The 16832-nt window shown below is 36.6% G+C and overlaps 1 protein-coding gene across 2 annotated transcripts; it reads right to left on the bottom strand.

The window, feature by feature from the left end:
• Positions 1-424: 424 nt before the first annotated feature.
• Positions 425-15435, bottom strand: LOC139747434 (pyrimidodiazepine synthase-like). 2 transcript variants are annotated; one of them, XM_071659780.1, is made up of 6 exons: positions 15022-15435; positions 13658-13763; positions 13278-13497; positions 12649-12796; positions 11845-11948; positions 425-1695 (listed from the first exon to the last, which is right to left on the bottom strand). In XM_071659780.1, the coding sequence occupies exons 1-6, from the start codon at positions 15080-15082 to the stop codon at positions 1570-1572; spliced, it is 765 nt and encodes a 254-aa protein (XP_071515881.1). In that variant the 5' UTR covers positions 15083-15435; the 3' UTR covers positions 425-1569. The 2 variants fall into 2 exon arrangements, with proteins under 2 accessions (XP_071515881.1, XP_071515882.1); XM_071659781.1 differs by having other exon boundaries at positions 425-3632; positions 15022-15381.
• Positions 15436-16832: the final 1397 nt, after the last annotated feature.

The following is a 16832-nucleotide window of genomic DNA, read 5'->3' as shown; positions in this document are numbered from 1 at the left end:
CAAACAAATGCAATTAACTGGTAGATTCAGATGTATACAAAAAATATAGTACCATGGTGGGAATCTTTGGCAAGCAACAATGTGGGGTGGGTGAATCATAGTTTTTAAGAAGAGCTCCAAGCACCAAACAAGTGTAATTATTCCTGCACAAGAAAGAGACAAAGTTTTAGTGAAGATGTTAGAGTACTGTATATATGGCATGTAATTTGACCCTTGAAGCTTAAAAAAATTCTCCCAGAACGTAGGCATCAACCTGTAAACTGAATATAAAATGTGAACTTCAAATTCCTAATTTCATGTGATTGACATTGAAGATGATGATCACAAATGATCAATGGGTGGAAATGGTTGCCAAACTAGAACAATCATTTCTGTGTTTACGTTTCATTGATGCTGTTGGTTATTTATTCTGAATGAAAAGATGTTTCACAGTTTTCATTTTATTGATAGTCTTTATACAGTTTTAACAAAAAAGTAAATCCTTCAACCAAAAAGTCTACATTTTACTGATTGTTTACACAGTTTGAACTAAGTACATCACTCTACTAAAACCTTTAGATTTTATTGGATTCATATACACTTGGAACTAGTCAAAATTTATAAAAATCTTTTAAAAGTTTTCACCTTCAACAGCTGACATAGGAAGCTCATCAATTACATCCAAAAGCATTTTGGTTACAGCATCATTGTAAGGATTCTGTTCTAAAAATGTTGAGTTTTTTGATCACCTACAAGATTCAGCATAGGCCAGTGTGGTTGATTATGTCAACACTTTCAAATCTGGGCACCGTACTGGTTGGCCATCACATTTGTTTTAATGCTAAATCAATACACCTTGGTGCTCTTAAAGAAGTATTTTGTTTTATTTGGCCTTTGTTATACCTCCTACCGAGAAAAATGAGACTGATGATCCCTCAAGGAAGTCAGCACTAAAAAGTACATAAATGTGTTGGTGAGTTTGAGAAGGGGGAAACATGTCGTGGATATCACTAGGACCCTAGACCTGCCACCAACAAAAGTGCTATCCATTTCATAATCTCATGACAAGCAAAGTGCCTAAAGTTTTACGTCATGAAATGTCTCTTCCATTATCAAGCAATGTAGTGAAATTAACGAAAATTTGGATTGTTAACAACATGGATTGAAATTATAAAGCAACTTGTCTCTTAGGTTCCCAACTCCCTGCAGGCCTCATTAAGGAAGCCTGTCATCAATCATATTTAAGTGTTTTCTTATTTTTTACATTATTCATCCCTTCAAAGTAAAATACCTATGCCATTTTTGAGGGAAACTTAAACCAAAACTTGCCCCTCTGGTAATGTAGTTCCTACTTATTACATCAGTTCAATGGTAATGTCAGATTCACTTTCAGTTTTTTCATTATTAGTTGCGGTTTCCAGAAAAAAACAACAAATAGCATGGAGCCCCTATATAAAAAAAGTTAATCATAGTAAAAGTAGAGAACACAATATGTTGAAGGGAATATATATGATAAATAAAAATCTGTTAACTAATTTGAGTACAACTGTTCACCTGTGTAATGAATTTTTTTGTGATGATACATGAGCTTCAGGTCTCCATGTCATAATCTGGTGTTCCCTTTATGAAAGACATTAAATACTTCACATGAGTGTCTGGTGAGAAGTAAGTTGCCTGAACAGCTGAATCTTCTTTCATAATATCCATCCAAGCCAGCTGTAGGTATATGAGTGGGTTAAGGACATGTGGCATAAAGCAGAGCACTCTTGAAAATATAATAGAAAAAGAAAATCTAAATATCAGATGGGTGTTAAAAGTACAAGGGAATACAAGATGTCAGATAACAGTATATTCAACAATCATGGAGCTATGAAACATACTAGGAAATAAAACAGAAAAAGAAAATGAAAAAAAAAAAAACAGGAAGGCTCTAAAACTACTAAATAAAATATATAGTCACACAACAGTATATGCATATAACTAATCATGATATTTTTCAAAAAGGTGCAGCACCTATCAATTCCACCAGCCTCCCTGTAGTCCTGCACTTTTCATTTATAACTAATCCCTCTGAAGTCCAATTGTCCACTCCTACATTCCTGTACTGAACAATAAATAGTCATGCACTGTATTCAAGGGAAGCAGCCAAAGACTACAGCTTCTTCCAACCTTTTTATTTAGTCTTGGTGTTCTGAAATAGATGGGTAGCAGCAACAGTGCTGTCTGAGGCATTGCAGTGAAATCAGAGTTATAATGAGGATACTCTGTAGACCAGAACACCAACCCGGAACAAAAAGTGTTGGACTATTGGGTGTTTAGTGAACACAAAATACAAGCAAAATTACAGAAACTGAAGCAATCTTATGATTAGTTAATTTGCAAAGGGGTACCAGTGATTTGTACTAAGTTATAGTGGAGATACTCGATGGACTGGAACATCCTTCAAACAAACTGTGATGGACTACCAGGAAGTTAGTGTACATGAAATAAGTCACCTACTTTAAACATAGGTAGCGCAAGGAAACAAAAGAATGGCCCAACCCACCCACATACACACGTCCACACATGCACATATACATAACTATACATTTCAATGTATACATATATATATACATACACAGACATATACATATATACACATGTACATAATTCCTTTTCCCCTTTTAGAAAGTTGAAATACAAGGAGGGGAGGGTTTCTAGCCCCCCACTCCCGTCCCCTTTAGTCGCCTTCTACGACACCTGGGGAATGCGTGGGAAGTATTCTTTCTCCCTTATCCCCAGGGATATAAATATACATAAATATATATGAATGTATTTACATAGGTGTTGCACAATAAAAAGTATCACTGATTCACCTACACAAACATCTTCCATTTTCTTCTCCCATAGTACAAAAATGTAGAAGAGGTAAGGAATTAGCAGAATGTTGGAGGATGAGTGATGTTAGAGGAGAATTTTGAGGATGGCACAGCAGAGTCTGATGCTATTTATAAAAAGAGGTCATGCCACACAATAATTTATTTCAATAATAGTTGAATGGGAATAATGGAAAATAATTCATCATCCTGCAGTGAGCACTGTGTGCTAGTCCTGCCTTTTGGCAAAATGGTGGAAGCAGTACATAGAAGTAGTAGGTAGGAGCATTAAATAGAAGTAGTCTTTAGGAACATCAGGTAGGAACCTCTGCAAACACTGTGCTAGACTTGCCCTCTGCTAGTGGCCTGTCGAAGAGAGGCAATAAAGGCTGAGAAGCAGCACTGGAGTTCTTTAGCTATGGAGACTCTGTTACGTGGCCACCCCTTTGGAGGAGTTCCAATTGGATCAGGCCTCAGAAATATAGAAAGAAAGATAGAAGTATGGTTAGCTTTTATTTTAACTTTGTAACCATGTGCAACCATCTCTGAAGACATAGAACATATTTCTCAGGTTAGCTGAGATACTGGTAGAAGCCAATACACAACCAATAGAGCCATCCCTCTTGTTGGCAGCAGAGTCAGACATGTAAGTCTCTTGTTTTAATGAGAATATTACAAGGAGCTCTTGAATCTTGTGTCATCTGGATCAAAAGTGGCTAGAAATTTTGAGTGGACTTCAGGCAGCAAGTATGTTGCTTTCACTGAGGAATCTTGCATCATATTATCCATCCAAGACATCTGTCAACATAATAACAGTTACTGAAGTTATGTTTTTAACCTATTGAGGTTAGGATTCTGACACAAAATTTCATGTGCACATGTCATATAGTACTTTGGGCAGGCTAACAAACTTAGTGTTCAGAAACTTCCAAAATCCTTCAGAATCTGTTCTGACTTTCTAGCTTCTAACTCTGTCTGTAGGTACTATCCTGGTTAATCTTCAACACACTACAGAAAAATCAACAGAAATCTCAATGAGCCAATTTTAGTACTGGATTCATGTAATGACCCTAGTGTTGCACCTAATGGCAAAGATGGGTACCAACAAACATGGCAGCCCTAAGAAAGCTAGAGTCTAAGCATATTTGTACCAAAACAAAGTGCACAAAATCGAGCAGACAGAGTCCAGAATTTCTTTTCTTCTCATCTGATCAAGGAAGAAAACATGTGAGTTTGATTTGTTTTTAACCCTGGTTTGATATTTTGGTTGCACAAGTTGTCAAACTGGATCAAAAAGAGAGAAAAAAAAAGTAGAAGCCTTTCCACTAGCTGACCAAATTTGTGCTAAAATATTATTATCTTTGAGAGTTCTCTAAGCAACATCATCATGTATTGATTATCCTTGGGCTATGTTACCTTATTTTTGTAAATGCACAATACTGATCATAAAAACTAGGAGGGATGATTTTGATCCAAAGACACTTTCATGTGTGAAGAATGAATGGTTTGGTGAGGGCCACTATGAACGATCTTAATTCCTATACTGGTGCTGTACTTATGATTTTTAAAAATATTCAGTTTGTTTTCATTTACAAGTACTCAGGGCATTTTTAAATATAAAGAGCTACTCAGGGTCCATTTTCAGCCACCAAGTGAAACTGGATTGAAAAAAGGGGCACCAATAGGGTGAGTGTGTCAGTACACTGAGGTAGGTGAAAAATTAATCATGGGGGGGGGGGGATTTTTTTTTTTTTTTCCCTGTGTGGTGGGGTAGCCATAGGAATAAATGAAGATATCAAGTATGAATATATACATGTGTATATATGGGTCTGTGTATGTATATGTTGATATGTATATGTATGTATATGTGCACATATGGGCCTTTATGTATATATGAGTGGTTGGGCCATTCTTCGTCTGTTTCCTTGCACTACCTCGCTGACGCGGAAAACAGCAGTTAAGTTTAATAAGATTAAAAAAAATACAACAAATACTGTAATCATACCTCTTCATGTGTCATGAAATGCAGTGTAGCAACTGTCCAGTAACAAACAATATTGAAATCTTTCAATAGCATATGGATAAATATGATAAATATTTCCTGTGTGGTGGGGTAGCCACAGGAATGGATGAAGACATCAAGTATGAATATACACATGTGTATATGTGGGTCTATGCATATGTTGATATGTATATGTATGTTCTTTCTTTCTTTCAAACTATTCGCCATTTCCCGCGTTAGCAAGGTAGCACTAAGAACAGAGGACTGGGCCTCTGAGGGAATATCCTCACCTGGCCCCCTTCTCTGTTCCTTCTTTTGGAAAATTAAAAAAAAAAATGAGAGGGGAGGATTTCCAGCCCCCCGCTCCCTCCCTTTTTAGTCACCTTCTACGACACGCAGGGAATACGTGGGAAGTATTCTTTCTCCCCTATCCCCAGGGATAAACACATGATCTACTTCATTAAATAACCAAATCTACATATATATATATATATATATATATATATATATTTACTTTTTTTTTTTTTTTTTTTTTTGCTTTGTCGCTGTCTCCCGCGTTTGCGAGGTAGCGCAAGGAAACAGACGAATGAAATGGCCCAACCCACCCCCATACACATGTATATACATACGTCCACACACGCAAATATGCATACCTACACAGCTTTCCATGGTTTACCCCAGACGCTTCACATGCCCTGATTCAATCCACTGACAGCACGTCAACCCCGGTATACAACATCGATCCAATTCACTCTATTCCTTGCCCTCCTTTCACCCTCCTGCATGTTCAGGCCCCGATCACACAAAATCTTTTTCACTCCATCTTTCCACCTCCAATTTGGTCTCCCACTTCTCCTCGTTCCCTCCACCTCCGACACATATATCCTCTTGGTCAATCTTTCCTCACTCATATATATATATATATATATATATATATATATATATATATATATATATATTCCTATGAGTCCACGGGGAAAATGAAACACAACAAGTATGTATGTATATGTACGTATATGTGCAAAAAAGGGCCTTTATGTATATATGAGTGGTTGGGCCATTCTTCGTTGTGTTTCCTTGCACTACCTCGTTGACGCGGAAAACAGCAGTTAAGTATAATAAGATTAAAAAAAATACAGCAAATACTGTAATCATACCTCTTCATGTGTAATGAGATGCAGTGTAGCAACTGTCCAGTAACAAACAATATTGAAATCTTTCAATATCATATGGATAAATATGATAAATATGGCTAAAAGAAACAAGCTCCATTTTAAAAGGCACTTCCCTCCCAGTGACCATTAAAATGGAAAGGTGGGAGGGAGGTTTACCCCTGCCATCAGTGGAAAAAAATGCATTGGCTGTTCATCTCACACAGAAAGGTTTGCTTTCAAAAAAGCTATTAATTAGACATAATTATTTCATTACATATATTCATAAAACAAATATTTTCCTTCAAACTATTGTTTGCTTTGTTTCTTAATTTTCCTTCCAATTAGTTCATTATAATGAGGAGTACTTGCTTTCTTTGTAAAGCATAATTTATCAGTTAAAAACATAAATATTAATGCCTCTGTGAAACTATTTCAGTCATTTAAGAGCTAACACAACAGATATTTTTACAATCATTCATGAGTATCATCTTGAGAAGCTCTATCAAGTCTAATGCCAGATCTTGCCCCACAGAAGATCATGTGTTTTCCCAGGAAGATCCAATCCAGTGTTCCTCAGGAGCATGCTAATGTATTTTGAGCTTTCCCATTTGATTACCAGAGAGGGCAAAACCAAACATTCTGGACATACCCTCTCGAACTGAAAGCCTTGGCCTTGTGTTAGGTCCATGGAAATTTTATCAAATTTGCACTATTCCATCTACAATGACCATCAATTTTATCTTGTATTTCTGTAATATTCCACTTGCTTCAGCCATCTAGCCTAGATAATTACCATCACAGTAGGATTAGTAGGCACCTTTGCCAGCAGATGGCACTCTCAGACTGGCATTACTAGATTTTTTTTCCTCTCTATATGATAATATTTCTTCCTCTCCATACAGCCAACCTATTTAGCATGTATGTATATCAATCCCCCTAGGATTATAAGCATTCTAGCATCATATGCAGTCAGTTAAGAATCAAACTTCCAAAATAAACTAAAAGTGTGTCACTGAACAAGTTTCTCTTGTTAGTTCTGTTAATTCATTACATTGCAGCCTGACAACTTGTATCAATCTGGAGACTCCTGATATATACGGAAACTGGTATGTAAAACAAGTGCCTAATGTACCTGATTATGCTCACAAGGGATAAGCTATATTCAGTTATTTTGTGAAAGGATACAATTCATTCATACAAATGTCACACATTTTCACGCACTCATTTACATTAGCAACTTCCTGAGTTCATGAACTTAGTTTCAGTCTTCTCTAATACATATTCTTGTATAAACCTTTTTCAAGTGTTCTTTTCAAATGTGGACACTTAACCTTCTCGGCATTTACTCTTACATCAACTTAATATTTAACAATTCTCTTCACATATGCTCTCAGTACATTCTTGAATATATAATCTTTCATAATGCAGTGCCTCCAAAGAACCCCAGTATTTATTCATAAACTCTCTGTATCTGCAACTTGCTTCATATTTATAATATAATAATTCTTTCCACATCTCTAATTAAATTCAACATTTCTATACAAGATAAATAGTAAAAGACATGACTGACTGGCAAGCACGTGGTAAACAATACTTGGAAATGTTGGAAGAGCTTTTCATTCTTTGGCATATAAAATGAATAAAAGAAAATGTAATAACAATCATTTACAATGGCTCAAAAAATTCTTAAAGATCACTACCAAGTGTTAGATGAATACCAAGAGGTTTTTATCAAGGATATCTAACTCAGATGTCAATAAAAATCACGACTAAGACAAAACCAAAATTCCTTTTTCTAAAACAAACATAAATTTTTTGATCTTGATCGCTGTTTAATGCTTTAGTGAGGTAATGTCTGCAAACAGAAAACGAGACACATCCACTTAAATACACATATTTCTTTTCTTTTCTTTCATACTATTCGCCATTTCCCGCGTTAGCAAGGTAGCGTTAAGAACAGAGGACTGGGCCTCTGAGGGAATATCCTCACCTGGCCTCGTTCTCTGTTCCTTCTTTTGGAAAATATATATATATCCCTGGGGATAGGGGAGAAAGAATACTTCCCATGTATTCCCTGCGTGTCGTAGAAGGCGACTAAAAGGGAAGGGAGCGGGGGGCTGGAAATCCTCCCCTCTCGTTTTTTTTTTAATATATATATATATATATATATATATATATATATATATATATATATATATATATATATATATATATATAATAATATATATATATAATTATAAAAAAATAATAATATATATATATATATATATATATATATATATATATATATATTTATATTTTTATTTATTTTGCTTTGTCGCTGTCTCCCGTGTTAGCGAGGTAGCGCAAGGAAACAGACGAAAGAATGGCCCAACCCACCCCCATACACATGTATATACATACACGTCCACACACGCAAATATACATACCTATACATCTCAATGTACACATATATATACACACACAGACATAGACATATATACACATGTATATAATTCATACTGTCTGCCTTTATTTATTCCCATCGCCACCTCACCACACATGGAATAACATCCCCCTACCCCCTCATGTGTGTGAGGTAGTGCTAGGAAAAGACAACAAAGGCCCCATTCGTCCACACTCAGTCTCCAGCTGCCACGCAATAATGCCCGAAACCACAGCTCCCCCTCCACATCCAGGCCCACAGAACCTTCCATGGTTCACCCCAGACGCTTCACATGCCCTGGTTCAATCCATTGACAGCACGTCAACCCCGGTATACCACATCGATCCAATTCACTCTATTCCTTGCCCGCCTTTCACCCTCCTGCATGTTCAGCCCCGATCACTCAAAATCTTTTTCACTCCATCTTTCCACCTCCAATTTCGTCTCCCACTTCTCCTCGTTCCCTCCACCTCCGACACATATATCCTCTTGGTCAATCTTTCCTCACTCATTCTCTCCATGTGACCAAACCATTTCAAAACACCCTCTTTCTGCTCTCTCAACCACACTCTTTTTATTTCCACACATCTCTCTTACCCTTACATTACTTACTCGATCAAACCACCTGACACCACATAATGTCCTCAAACATCTTATTTCCAGCACATCCACCCTCCTGCGCACAACTCTATCCATAGCCCACGCCTCGCAACCATACAACATTGTTGGAACCACTATTCCTTCAAACATACCCATTTTTGCTTTCCGAGATAATGTTCTCGACTTCCACACATTCTTCAAGGCCCCCAGAATTTTCGCCCCCTCCCCCACCCTATGATCCACTTCCGCTTCCATGGTTCCATCCGCTGCCAGATCCACTCCCAGATATCTAAAACACTTTACTTCCTCCAGTTTTTCTCCATTCAAACTTACCTCCCAATTGACTTGACCCTCAACCCTACTGTACCTAATAACCTTGCTCTTATTCACATTTACTCTTAACTTTCTTCTTTCACACACTTTACCATACTCAGTCACCAGCTTCTGCAGTTTCTCACATGAATCAGCCACCAGCGCTGTATCATCAGTGAACAACAACTGACTCACTTCCCAAGCTCTCTCATCCCCAACAGACTGCATACTTGCCCCTCTTTCCAAAACTCTTGCATTCACCTCCCTAACAACCCCATCCATAAACAAATTAAACAACCATAGAGACATCACACACCCCTGCCACAAACCTACATTCACTGAGAACCAATCACTTTCCTCTCTTCCTACACGTACACATGCCTTACATCCTCGATAAAAACTTTTCACTGCTTCTAACAACTGGGCATGAGAAGAAAGATCATGAGAGGCAAGTGTTTTGGGAGCAGCTGAATGAGTGTGTTAGTGGTTTTGATGCACAAGATTTGAATGCAAAGGTGAATAATGTGGCAGTTGAGGGAATAATTGATATACATGGGGTGTTCAGTGTTGTAAATGGAAATGGTGAAGAGCTTGTAGATTTATGTGCTGAAAAAGGACTGGTGATTGGGAATACCTGGTTTAAAAAGCGAGATATACATAAGTATACGTATGTAAGTAGGAGAGATGGCCAGAGAGCGTTATTGGATTACGTGTTAATTGACAGGCATGCGAAAGAGAGACTTTTGGATGTTAATGTGCTGAGAGGTGCAAATGGAGGGATGTCTGATCATTATCTTGTAGAGGCGAAGGTGAAGATTTGTATGGGTTTTCGGAAAAGAAGAGAGAATGTTGGGGTGAAGAGGGTAGTGAGAGTAAGTGAGCTGGGGAAGAAGACTTGTGTGAGGAAGTACCAGGAGAGACTGAGTACAGAATGGAAAAAGGTGAGAACAAAGGAGGTAAGGGGAGTGGGGGAGAAATGGGATGTATTTAGGGAAGCAGTGATGGCTTGCGCAAAAGATGCTTGTGGCATGAGAAGCGTGGGAGGTGGGTTGATCAGAAAGGGTAGCGAGTGGTGGGATGAAGAAGTAAGATTAGTGCAAGGTAGTGCTAGGAAAGACGACAAAGGCCACATTCAGACCTTTCCTTGGTTTACCCCAGACATTCCATATGCCCTGGTTCAGTCCAGTGAAACCATGTTGGCCCCAGTATACTACATTGCTCAAATTCACTCTATTCTGTGCAAGCCTTTCACTTTCCTGCATGTTCAGGACCTGAGAGCTCAAAATCTTTTTCACTCCATCCTTCCATCTCCAATTTGGTCTCCCTGCTCTCCTTGTTCCCTTCACTTCAGACACATATATCCTCTTTGTCAACCTTACCTTACTCATTCTTTCCATATGTCCACACCATTTCAACTCACCCTCTTCTGATGTCTCAACCACACTCTTTTTACTGCCACATATCTCTCTTATCCTTTCATTACTTACTTGATCAAACAACCTCAAACATTTAATTTCCAACACATACACCCTCCTCATATCAAGCATCAAATATTTTGGTATATTTTACAAACAAACACAAGAAAGTTTTCAATATAAGAGACAGTAAACCACAGGATTACAAAAGTATCTGATAATTCCAATCAGGTAAGTTCCTACACCTTTGCACCTGTACCCTATACCTTTCCTATCTTGGTAGTGACAATGCCAAATAAGGAAAGCAAGCATATCAACCCATAACAACACCCAAGACATTTTATCAAAATACTTCATCCAGTCTTCCAAAATGTAAAGCAGATTATGTGCAGCAATAAATTTTGGGGGGACTAGATTGCACTGAAAGAGGACTTCTAAACAGATCTGGGAGCACTGGCAGAACTCAGTACTATACAATCAAACTTTTACCAAGAACTCTTCAAGTGCATATGTCAAGCAACTCAAGTTGTGTGTGAAAGACAGTGGACTGTGTTTAAGCAGGTCTGTAATATATTTTGCACAGCTAGTGTGTTGACTTAGCTACCACAGGTACCTCACTGGTAAACATTATTAATCTGAGCTATGATATACGGTCTGTGAAATTTGAATATATGTACTTACCCTATGATTTACTGTCAATAAATCAATTAACAGAATAGGTATCCTTTGTTTTCCTTGTCAGGCTCAGAAAAAAGGACCACTACTTATGTGCGAGGAAATAAAGCTGTTATACTGCTCACAAAAATCAATCAGGTACTATTTGTACTAAAACATTTGGGAGTATCTAAAGACAGCATCAAACTTTTGCTTGAAAATCTATATTTCATTAAGATAAAAGCATTCAACATTCAGTGCATTATTTCAATATCATGAAAACAACCAAAACAAAGATGAACCATGTACAAATGTCTGAATATCTAAAAACATGTAAAAGAAACCACTGACTACAGCACACTCAATGAAACTATTCAAGAGCAGACAAGTTTGATACAGTCTATCATTTTCTATGGATATAAGCACCTTAGTAACTAAGAAAACTCACCATTTTAGGGCAACGATCTGGAGTCATGGCACAAATATCTCCAATCATCTGTTGTGCCACAGGAAGTCGTTCCGCCCAAGGCCAGATCATGTAATCTAGCATACCTTTAGAATGAATTGCACATCATTAGTGCTACAAATATCTTAAACTATGATGGAAAGCGTACGATCATAGAAGAAATGTTATAAGACTTGGAGAATGAAATACTGAAGACTACAGGTATTTCTATAAAAGAAAGCCATTTGAATGACTGATTACGTGCAGTGGAGGGGTGTCTAGTACAAAGATAAAGCATAAACCACAATTCAAATTTCATGGGATGATTTAATATGTTTTGATTAGAAGAATACCTTAAGATGCTAAATTACTGTGGAAAACTAGGTCACTTCATTATACTTGTATACATATACGTCTGCACTACATCTGTAAGACAACCCAATCCAAACAAATGGTGAGAAAATTACAATTATGAAAAAAGATCAGTATTTTATCAGAACTCTGTCCAATATCCTGTAAGATCTGGTTCCAGGTTTCCAGTATCTTAAGCAATGACGACAATACATCATATGCCACTCTGAAACCAAGTATCATCCTAAAAATACATCGTTCACATAATGATAATAGTGATGTTTACCACTAATCACAAAAGTAAAATAATGAAATTTTCAATGCATTAACATTACAAAATCAATTAACAAGAAAAAACAACAACAGAATTTTAAGACTTTACTCAGGAGATGCATATAAAAATAAAAGTATATTTTCACAATCTTATACATGAAAATGTGGTATGTAAGTCCTCACCTGGTTTTTCTCCACTGAAGAATGTAGTATTCCTTCTTGACAGCTCTTTCTCAAACACATCTAATCCAGCTTTTAGGTCATCACAAGCTCTACTTATGATTTGTTCATCTCCCTTACTAAACCACAGTTTGTATAATGCAGTAGTGATCTGGGGACATAAATCAGTACTTTTCTTATTTACAGAGTAATTCAGGGCATGAATGCTATTTGTGTGTTACAGGGAGAAAGTTCCGCAATCGTGTTAGGTTATATGCAGATTCCTAATGCCTGGAAAGAATTTTCAGAGAGGGGTACATGAAACTTTGAAAAGAAAGTGAACCAGTGAAAAACACAAAACAGTAAACTGAGAAAAAAGATGCTCTACAGTGTTAAAGACATGTAAAATTGGTTGACACCAGAAGACTGACATAACTAGCTATAACTGGGTTGATAGTATTAAGTAATGAGAAATAAACAAGTGAAAAAAAATGACAATATGGGAGGCTATGTAAGAGAGTGACAGGTATGGAGGAGTATAAAATAGCCAGCAACTACAGTTTTGAGACATTCAGCAAAACTTATTCTGGATGTAGACAAAAGAATGGCTTATAAATGCAAATGTTATGAGTTCATGATAATGTAATACATACCTTTGACCAGAGTTCAATGAAATTTTGATCCTGTGCTTTCTTCCAAGGATCAGCTGGATAAAGTGAGGGCTCTGGATAAACCTCATCCAAGTAATCACATGTCACCAGTGACTCAAATATGACTTTCCCATTTTGCTCTAAAGCTGGTACTTTTCCAAGGGGATTCTTATCAAAATACCATTCTGGCTTTGTTTTTAAGTTGATGTAGACAACCTCATGTCTGGAATAATTGTCTGTATGAAACATCATCACATTTAAGTAACATATTATGAAAACTAAAACTAAATGCAAACACAAAGGACATGGACTAATTTCAGATTACTAAAATATTTTTGGAGCAAAGCTCTGTTCATAAAATGGTAACATATGGCTATACTCACTTAATTTTCTTGACAGCAAGTACAAGGTGCGTCCGCTGAGCATATGGACAGTACTTCATGCTGTAGCAACGAAGGACTCCTTCATCCAGAGGAGGGCATACTGATCCTGTAAATCATTGTTTCCTTTATTCAGTGAATGACATGAAATAGGATAAACATTCCTGAGTTATGGCCATCTCGGGTGAAGTGAAAATAGGGGAAGCAAGAATGAAGAAATTAAACAGCTCCTCATGAATTTTTAGATCTAAATGTTAAAAGCAGCAAGAAGGAAAGACAAAAAGATGTGGAGTATCTCACAGTTTAATATTATTCAAGGAAAGGAGGTATCATGGTGGTTGATGCTCAAGTGGCTAGTCTTCAAGCAAAAAGTAGGTAAAACAACTGTAGGATGCATTCCATGGATCCAAACCTTGGTGACATGGACACAGCAAATAGCCCAAAAGATAAGTGGCCGAACTAATATCAGAGAAAACAGGGACATACCAACAACATCATGGCATACAGAAAGGGATGGTTGAAATGAGGCAATATCTGGAGAAATAATGTTACGGAAGGCCTCCAATTCCAATCTTGCTGAGAGAGATGAAAAGCCTTACCCAAATATGTTAGTACACATAAGTAAACACTTGACAATATGATTGTATCCTTATTGTTAGAAGGGTATAAAGACTTTTGGATACAAATATGCTGAGTGGAAAACTGGTGGAATATCATATCACTTTTTGGTGGAGGTGAACTGAAAGTTTGTAAAAGCTTTGCAAAAGAGTAAATGCAAAGTATGAAAAAAATAAGATTATTTGTACAATACATCAAAGTTACTAAAGGAGCTTTGGTGAGGCATTTTTTCGATTTATTGATATTCCCCAAATGTGATATTTACTTTTACTTTTTTCATACCCCTCACTACTTTTGCCTGATCTAATGATGTATATTAGAATGCTCTAAATTATGCACCACAACTCTTACCCAAAGCTAATTTTGATGTATGGCTAAATAGTAATTCACCATCAGTGGCATACATCGAAAAAAAAAAAATATTGAAATGAAGAGCAGATATGAGCCCATAGATTAAGTCTGGTGAGGCATTCACAGGTTTTATATATTTCATTATACCTCCCATTTCCCTAGATAATCGAAGCCTTCCCATTTACCCATTCATTATTCGTAGGTAAAAATATTTCTCAAAATAGCACTCTCCTGACCTAAATATCTGCTAAATAGTGATGTTCAGGCCAGTGATGTGCACTTCTTTCTCACACCATACGTTAGTTAAGATACCCATAAACTGGAATTGCACCTCTTAAAAAGCTAAAGAGCGATAACTATACACTAAATTACACTTGAAGAAAAGATAATAGATTTACCTGGTCCGAGATGTTTAGTCGTCATGGTGATGAGAGAAGAAATGGTATTTTTGTTTGCCATTATTAATTAACTAGTACCTCCTTTATTATTCTCTCGTTCTTGAATACAAACCAAAAAGTTTAAGTGTTAGGATGGCTTCTGAATAGTCCACAAGTCTTCTTTAATGAATGTTACTGGGCTGGTCAGAGCGGTGTACTATAGTAGTAGACAAGTAGCAAGCAAGAAATCACTAGATAACTAGCAAGACCTTGAGTTGGTTAACGATTGAGTCATGCTTAGTATTACCAATGACTGTTGGAATTACACATTGAATTCATTTTCATTAACTGATACGAAATAAATCTGGCGCTGATAGCATTTCTAACCTTCTTCGGTTATCAAGGGGGCTAAATTGTACAACCACAACGAAGAAGGAATCAGCTTAGTATTTCGTCCACGATTTATCGATTTTGTAGTAAGGACGAACAAAATTATATTAGTAAATCCATTGTACTTTTGATCTAAGTGCACGAAATAGTGATGCTTTCTATTGACTATATATTATACAACAGAGAACCGACCAAATTGTTCCTTTTCAACCATTACAAAGGAAATTTCCATTATAGTTTCAAAGGAATCTGTTCTTCAACCCAAGCTGTTTGTCAAATATATATACACACATATATATATATATATATATATATATATATATATATATATATATATATATATATATATTGGAAAGGATTACAATTTTGCGCGTGATCAAGATATTCCTAAGAGTCCACGGAGAAAATGAGACACGATAAGTCCACTTTCGTGTAACAGTCACATCATCAGGGGAGACAAAAGAGAAATATGTCATTTGATATACCTCGAAGAGACGAAGCTAGGACACCATTTGGTAAACATGTGATTTTTTTTTTTTTTCCCAAAAGAAAGAACAGAGAAGGGGGCCAGGTGAGGGTATTCCCTCAAAGGCCCAGTCCTCTGTTCTTAACGCTACCTCGCTATCGCGGGAAATGGCGAATAGTATGAAAAAAAAACATATATATATATATATATATATATATATATATATATATATATATATATATATATATATATATATATATATTTCACGCTATTTTTAAGTCTACGGTTCAAGATAATATATAAATTACCCGACTTCACCATGGCTGAGGATACAAAGAACAATTGATCTGTGTATCAAAAGGGTTGACAAGAAGTGTACAGCGACCTAACCCTCTACTAATTAGAAAACGATAACGTTTTACGTACTATTTCTTAATATTGCCCAATTGAACAAACATTTCAAGATATTATCTAGTTTATTTATTATTTCTTCTGTGTTTATGGTACTGTTAATTTTGTTGAGAGAGGTTTCAACAATAAGCCGTTCTATTGTATACGTGATACGCAAGGGTAAACATATGTCGACTTTCCCCCGATTCATTAAATGGGAATAATTAGTTTGGACATATTGTTTGATTTCGAGGCTGCCATTACTGAATATTTTTTGCTGTTGAATCCTTTTCTAAAAGGACTTACCCGTTTGGCCTATATACATATTATAACAGAATTTGCATGGAACAGATTTAACTAGTTTTTCGTAAGATGATGGGGTATTCTTCGTCAGCAATTCTGTTCTCACATTCAAACACAACATTGTTTCCAAATACTAGTAGGAGCTAAAAGATCTTTATACAGAAGAAATGGAGTGGACATGACATCAAATGAATCCATGGACATGAAAACAAAAGCAAATTATGGGGTGGTTGATGGGGTGCAGGTTCTTGGAAAATTGAAGAATATGTAGAGAGGTCGTCAT

Source organism: Panulirus ornatus, chromosome 68 (assembly GCF_036320965.1).
Source record: "Panulirus ornatus isolate Po-2019 chromosome 68, ASM3632096v1, whole genome shotgun sequence".
NCBI lineage: Eukaryota > Metazoa > Arthropoda > Malacostraca > Decapoda > Palinuridae > Panulirus > Panulirus ornatus.
The sequence above is the reverse complement of the archived record's forward strand: the minus strand, read 5'-3'. Positions and strand labels throughout refer to the sequence as shown.

What these genes read in the sequence shown, in the direction of transcription:
- LOC139747434 (XM_071659780.1), bottom strand. Translation starts at nt 15,082, where the DNA reads ATGGCAAACAAAAATACCATTTCTTCTCTCATCACCATGACGACTAAA. An exon ending in CTTCAGTGGAGAAAAACCAG is followed by an intron (nt 11,949 to 12,648) that starts GTGAGGACTTAC and finishes TTCATTCTAAAG; the next exon opens with GTATGCTAGATTACATGATC. An exon ending in CAGATCGTTGCCCTAAAATG is followed by an intron (nt 1,696 to 11,844) that starts GTGAGTTTTCTT and finishes ATATACCTACAG; the next exon opens with CTGGCTTGGATGGATATTAT.